The sequence below is a fragment of the Pieris rapae genome, chromosome 12, assembly GCF_905147795.1.
Source record: "Pieris rapae chromosome 12, ilPieRapa1.1, whole genome shotgun sequence".
Lineage (NCBI taxonomy): Eukaryota > Metazoa > Arthropoda > Insecta > Lepidoptera > Pieridae > Pieris > Pieris rapae.
Window position 1 is genome coordinate 7,204,705 of NC_059520.1, and position 7,292 is coordinate 7,211,996.

Genomic DNA, 7,292 nt, shown 5'->3' on the forward strand with positions numbered 1-7,292 from the left:
AATTTGGATCGTATAGTTGAGTATTGTTTACAGTGACATCTTTTGAAAAGTATGCACAACAAAAAAACAAACAGTATGCTTTTGGTAGAAAGACATCAAGAATAGATTAAGTAGTTACTTATTTCATTAGATGTCTGTTTACTATTTATTTCAATGTCATAGTCAAACACTAATAATAATATTCTAATTATGTACTTTTAACAAATTTTCCTAGATGTCGCTTTTCCAAATACATTCATCTGCCTAAACAAATAGTACTAGATGTCGCTCTTGGTATTGTAAATTAACTTAGAAATCGCCAGATACGTTATTAAAAAATAACTAAATATTGCCTTTCCGAATTAAAAAATAATTAGTGGCCTGCAAACTTTAAATGAGAACCTAATTGAAAGACTTTATCTGCGCGTTTTAAGGTCTTCTTGTTGTATGATGACGGAATGTTTATAAACCTTATAAAATATAATAATCAGGCTCGGGGCTTTGTAACTTGGTACGTGGGTATAGACACTTTAAATTTATAAATATCAATGAAAAAGAAAATTAAATCCTTATATATTTATTGGCATTAAATAATTTATGTTTAGATTTATATTACACTTAATATTAATCGCATTATTCTATATTTATTGCTTATTATAATCACAAATTACTTTGGCTTTGAAATAAAACTTTTATATACGCACATAGAATCAAGTAAAAAGTAGGTATAGTATTTATAATGTTCGAATTATGAAATGATACTTAAGCCTAAAATCTGACGTACATCAAAAATGTATTGGACTTTGACGTTATAATTTGAAATCTCTCCCCTAAAGTAAATAACTTGTGGAGTCGCAGAAAATCTATGGACTTTTATTTTATACACACAGACTATTAAGTTCTCTTAATAAAATTATGAGTAAAAGCAAAACAAATATGCTTCGATATATAAGTAAATAAGGGATTTTAAAAACAGAATTACTTAGTTTTACATATTAATTAATATTTAAAACTAAGTCATGATTAACTGTATAACTATAGTTTTGTGTATAGTGTCGTTTTTGAATACACAAATAAAGTGCCAATGGACGTTTCTATCTATAATAAAAATTTCGCGCCTTCAATATAATAATTATCAATAATTTTCAAATTTAATATAATAATAATCTGTGCTATAAAATTACCTTACCCATACAAGAAATCCAAACACAGATGACAATATAAGCAGGAAGGTAATAAATAACCTTCTTTATTAATACTTAAATGAATATTATTACCTTAATAATTGAAGCAAGTGTTTCAAGGTGTGACTTTCAGGAATATATTTTTTAAATATAATTTACACGCACTACTTATTTATACGACCTACTTAATTATAATAAATTAATACATTAAATTTTTTGGTTAAAATCTCAAAAATTTAAAATGGGAATCTTAAATAACATCAATGGAAAACTAACTGTGGTTAACTTGAAATGGTGAATACAAACAAAACGTTTTACAACTCGGTCATACATAAGCTTCTATGCTTTTGCGATATATTGCGATAATACTCCTTCTCTATCTTAGCTCCTTCTCTGTCTGCCTTTAAATTTCTTCTGTACAAACATTACCTGTCCACATCGTATCCCTAACATTCGTACTAACTACTAACTGACGTGAGACTGATCTTGATTTAGATTTTCGTGATTCATGTGCACTTAATAATTTAATATTATTTTTTTAAATTTAGTTTCAGTTTAGTTTAATTTTTTTGTTCCTGTTTAGTTTATTCTTAATAACAAAATGTAATTTGTATTTTTGCACTTCTTGCCTACATATGTAATTTAATACATTTTCCTTTTTTCCTCTACACACACAGTATTGGCCTGGAAGAGATCGCTCGAAAGCGATAAGGCCGTCAGTTGCTTTCCTTTTCATTTAACTATGTTCAAATTTATATTGTTATGTAACGAAGTGTTAATAAATAAATAAAATAATACTTTCATACCTACTTTGGTACCTACATCGGCGATATTAATACAATAATTATTACATATATCCTCCTATTTATATAAAGTTATCTAATTAATATACAACTACTAGTTTTTGGCACATTGATTCACAGTATCTTCTTCTACAGAAGATATTATTCCCCTATAAATACTTACGTAGTAATATATATACCTACTACAACTTTTATTATTAGGAGCTAACATACCATTTTCATGTACATCCTTATGAATTAAATTCTTCTACGTATGAGCGAGAATTGTGAGGAATTTTGAAAAAACAGGAATTGTTGTAATTATGCGAAATAAGTACTGGATAGTTTAAGATGAGCATTGTTGATTAATGAGCATTAGGTACTTCGTACGTTATAATTAAAATTATATAAAATGATATATAAAATTAAAAGATTTATAATCTTATGGTCTTTAAACGCTTTACATACATATTGCCACCCGTTACACTTCGTAGACTTAGAAATGACTATTTAAGTATAAGTTATAGTAGTGGATGCATTAAAAAGATGGAATATGTCCAATAATCCTACATAGTATGAAAACTTATCCCTTTGCCGCTTATATCACTGTTTCCAAGCGAACAAAATGGCGCAGATAATTTTCATCTTCAATTATTCCAATAAAATAGTATTCTGAGCAACCTTAAGCGTCCAGAGTATTCTGGTGGATAGAAATCTAATTTAAGTTCGTTTCCACAACACTAATTAATTGAGAACAAATAATTAAGTTTTGGCAAAGATAAAACTTAACTAATCTACGCTGTGCAGAATAATATCGCAGTTTGTAAACAAAGAAAAGACAAATAAAAGTGCGAGAGTCTTTTCTCACTGCGTGTTGCACTATTTAGGCATATATGTATAACTTTTTCCTTTTTAAGTGAAGTAAGTAAATTCTTCCCTTTACCTCATAATTTTTACAATTTTCGTCCTTTTTTAGTTAAATTTATAAAAAAATAAAATATACAGAAAAAATAAATAGGGGCATAGAGGAAACTATTTTGCCAGGCGTGACACGCTTATGCTACGGATTAATAGTAACATCACTAAAGTCATTCACATATTCGATTTATGTTGCATAATAGCACGCCTAGGATAAAGTTTTTTTCGTATTTTTCATTTTGGGGCTATAGAGCCATAGAGCTCTATGAGAGAGGGAGAATTCTTTATCCAAAATGTTAGTGTCAGCTGTCAACGTCATATCAAGATATATGACGATATACTTTTGGATTCATGAAATTTGAATTTGGAGTTAGCGAATTCAGTTTGTGTACAGAGAATGCAAGAAACTATGCTGGGTTGTCCATTTCTAAGGAATATTCTACACACACTATATTTTCAAAGTCTAGATTAACACTATAATTAAGGTAACATCTATAGAGACAGTTTTTCTACCAAATTACTTCTACACATATCTTTTCTTTAATACCTATATCTTATTATATACTTCAGACGGCAGTTCATAGTATCAATGAGGTTCCATTTTTACCATTGGGTCTCAAGAAGGTGGATCAGGAGGTGCTGGTGGTCCCAACGATGGTGGCTGAAGGAGTTTAGTAGTTGCCGGTAGACCCGCTAGATCGAAGCCTGGTGGGGCAACGATGCCTGCGGCTGTAGCAGTTCCTTGGAGATAGGCAACGAGTCTGAAAACACGGTGTTTATCTTATTAAAATGAATAATTATAAAATACTTTATAAGCGTTGTTTATTCACGCCGTCCGCACGTATTATCGTGACCACACATTGCTTCTAGTTTGTGGTACTTGTTGCTTTTTTTTCTTCTTTTGTGTGTTATTAGTCTGAACAACTCTGAACACTCACCATAGTAAATGCGGTAGAAGATGCAAAGAGATCCCTCATCCCTTCCATATATTGGGACGGAAGTATAATTTTACTAAACAAATATTAGTTATTGCTACGAGTCGTAGATATTATATAGAGCTACCACTATGCTTTGTCTTACCTGCGTAGCTCCTCGAGTGCGCTGGCTTGCATAAGAATGTAATTCTTGGCTAGCAGTAGCGTGGCAATTTTGGACAGTTTCCTAACAGATGGCGAATGGGCATATGGAATCACAGATCGTAGTTCATCTAATGCGTCGTTCTGAAAATATAAATGCGATTTATAAATATTTTCAGTACATCTGTAGACATTGTCTGTGTAGTTATATTAAAATCTAAGTCGCAAGCTTAGAACAAAAACCAAATATTTCAATTAGGATCGCTATTGGGAGATATAGACGGCGATATAGAATTCCACGAATTTCATATAAATAATATAATTTTTGTATAATAACATGAGCAGGCCGCCTGATTGTCGTAAAAAGTTTACCGTTACTTAAGCAAAAATTCCATAGCTTACTGGATAATTTGGTAATTAATCCGGAAAGGTTTCGTCACAGTATCTCTACCATAGCAATATTATGCGTAGTTTAATATTAAAAATAAATTTGGTACTTACTAAATCGTGCATTCGTCTTCTCTCTCTAGCGTTTATATTTAACCTCACGTTTTTGCCCTGGCGCATTTTCTGTTTCGATTTTCCATCACCAAGTGCCCTGAAAAATCAATATTACATTATAGGCCATACTTGCCTTCAGTGTAGACCCATGATATAGTTAGTTAAATTACTTAAATGATATATTTAAAGCCGCGCACAAAAAACTATGATGCGTATATCTGTCAACAATCATTGTGATTGGTCAAACGGATTAACATGTATGCCTGCGATTGGATTGTTATTGACATATTGATATTCGATTTTATTGTTCATATTCGCACGAAACTAGGCATTGTTTCTTCTTTCGTTTACTGCTAGATATCAACTGCTTAACCACGCATTACAATTGTATTTTTTGTCAATTAAAATAAATAGATATTTTAAAAGGACAAAAATAGGATGTTGTCGTCAACGAGAGGTGGTGTTAAAATATCGTCTGGATAAATTTGATTTAGGAGAAACAGGGTATAGAATAATGCTGGTTAACGAATAAATTAAATTAAACGGCTACGAATCGACGATAGATTTTCCTATACGATACGATTTGTAGAATCGACAACTCGTATGTTATTGAAACTAGTTATCATTCGAATAACTTGTGTTTTAAACATGCAGTTGAACAAGTGATGCATTTTATCTGTCAGAAATGGATTTGCGGTTACTTTGGAGACAAATTTATAGATGTTAATTCTTAAGTTATTAAAATAAATACTATCGCAAAAGCGGCTGTATGTTGCGAGTATTTAAAAGAATAATGGTTTAGTAGGGACTAAACTTTTTTGGGTTTTATTTATTTTTAATAATTATTCTTTTTCTGTAAATTATTGGTGGAGTGTAAGTAATTATTGTTTTAATAAGTTTAGTTTATTTCAATATTTATTTTAAAGTCATTTGCAATAAAGAATAAATGTGCAAAAAAAGGTTCACGTAATTATGAAAAATATATTTGCTAGATTTTAATTTTACAAATAAAATCAGTATTTTAAAACATAAATGCGTCTCTAAAATATTTTTAAGTCTACATTAAGTGCAGTGATCATTGAAAATCATTGTATTGTGGTACTTAATTCCATTGTTAGGGGAATATGTAGTGCACAGATGGTCACTATGGGTGATATATATCAAATACCAAATTGTTAAAAAACAATTCTTTAGGGTATTGTTAGCCTTTATAACAAATTTAAATGGAATATGGGAATAAATTTTCGAAACTCTGAGGCCCTCCTTAAAAAACAAAAAGAATAGAATCGTCTTCATAGGAGATGATGATGAAATCGTGTAATATTAAATTTGTTTATAATCGCTATTAATGATTGAAACTGTTGTTTGTTGTAAGAAACTACGTTATTTTGCATTTCACCGGGATGCCGTACTTATCAGCGCATGCGCGAACAAGAAAACATATGTTTTTGAACACAAAGCCGCATAAACATTCTATTTTCATAGATTTTCGTAAGTTTAACTGGGATCCAAACAAATATATCTTTTCCAAAGCACAATTAAAGAGGGAACTTACCGTTGGCCATAGCTGGTGCCTGGTTCCGGTTGGTTTTCATCAGTGGGATAGCAATGTTGTGGAGGCGGAGGCTGGCCTCCTTGCATATAGAAGCCGCCCAGACCGACAGCCCCCAAAGGGGTCCTTCGGCCTGGCACTGATTGTGGAGGAGAGTGCGATTCGCCTAAAGGCATGCCGTCCCAATTCCTCCGCCCCTCCATTTTAACTAGCTAACACATACCACGAATCATAAAAATCACTAGAACTTTTATAAAATTTCAGGCGGGTTTTGTAATAAAAAAAAAAACTATTTCGAAAAATAAATGTTCTATCAGACGTTTGAATTTGGAACGGGGTTGTCAGATAATGGTGCTAGTCGCGGTCCATATCGATTGGTACGCAGATGGGGCGCGCACCCCTCTCATCTCGGGCATTGTTCTGATACGATTGTGATTTATTCGGTCGCGCGTGTGTAACGCATGGCAAACTTTCCAATATAATAATTGCATTAGAACCGGAAACATTGAAAATAATAATACAATAAAAAAGTGTCTATATTTATATTTCTTCTTAATTAGAAAATAAGAAATTGTATGTGCCTATTCTTTTTAATACAAAATATGTATTGGAGTAACATTAACTGCATATTTTGCAGTCAAATATTTAATAATTTTGGGAATACACTTCGATCAATAAAATGGTCCATAACTATTTTTTTGAAATTATAAGCTGTTAAAATTGTTAAGCGAAGACTAGAATACATTCCAGTCAGTGAACAGTGTGTGATTCAAACCTTTTTAACAACAATTTATAAAAAAACTAATTTAAATTATACATGAAAAGAATAATAATTTATATAATTTTTAAAATAAGTCAACTACGAGATTTTAAACGCTTAAATTGCCGTCATATAGTTTGGATAATAAAGGAGGATTTTGTAGCGCCATCTACAATCCGAAGCTACGAACGACATACCCTGAAATTGCCCAAATTACTCCGACAGCTAACGATATATTCAAAGTCTAAACCTTAATCAAGGTCGAGGATCCTTCCTTGAGGTCGGACGAAGAGCCTTTCTTCCTTTCCTCAAAATTTAATTCTTCCTATTTTGGTCCAATTGTATATAGTTACAAAAATTACTTTATCTAAGAATATCTATAATTTTTGTGTCAAAAAACGCTGACATAGAATAGTAAATTGGTTGTTGAATTTATTCGATCTTGGCAAAATTGAAAAAAAAATGAAGGAACCAACTATTTTTGACCGTCAAGTCGTTTAACTACACTTGGGGCATAGTTAAAACAATTTGGTTGAGTAC

General features: G+C 31.3%; 1 protein-coding gene across 1 annotated transcript; it reads right to left on the reverse strand.

Annotated features, from left to right (window-relative positions):
• Nucleotides 1-1,889: 1,889 nt before the first annotated feature.
• Nucleotides 1,890-6,251, reverse strand: LOC111002739 (class E basic helix-loop-helix protein 22-like). Its single transcript, XM_022272949.2, has 4 exons — nucleotides 5,996-6,251; nucleotides 4,441-4,537; nucleotides 3,944-4,083; nucleotides 1,890-3,624 (listed from the first exon to the last, which is right to left on the reverse strand). Exons 1-4 carry the CDS (start codon nucleotides 6,193-6,195, stop codon nucleotides 3,480-3,482), a joined length of 582 nt encoding a protein of 193 aa, XP_022128641.1. The 5' UTR covers nucleotides 6,196-6,251; the 3' UTR covers nucleotides 1,890-3,479.
• Between the last annotated feature and the right edge of the window lie 1,041 nt (nucleotides 6,252-7,292).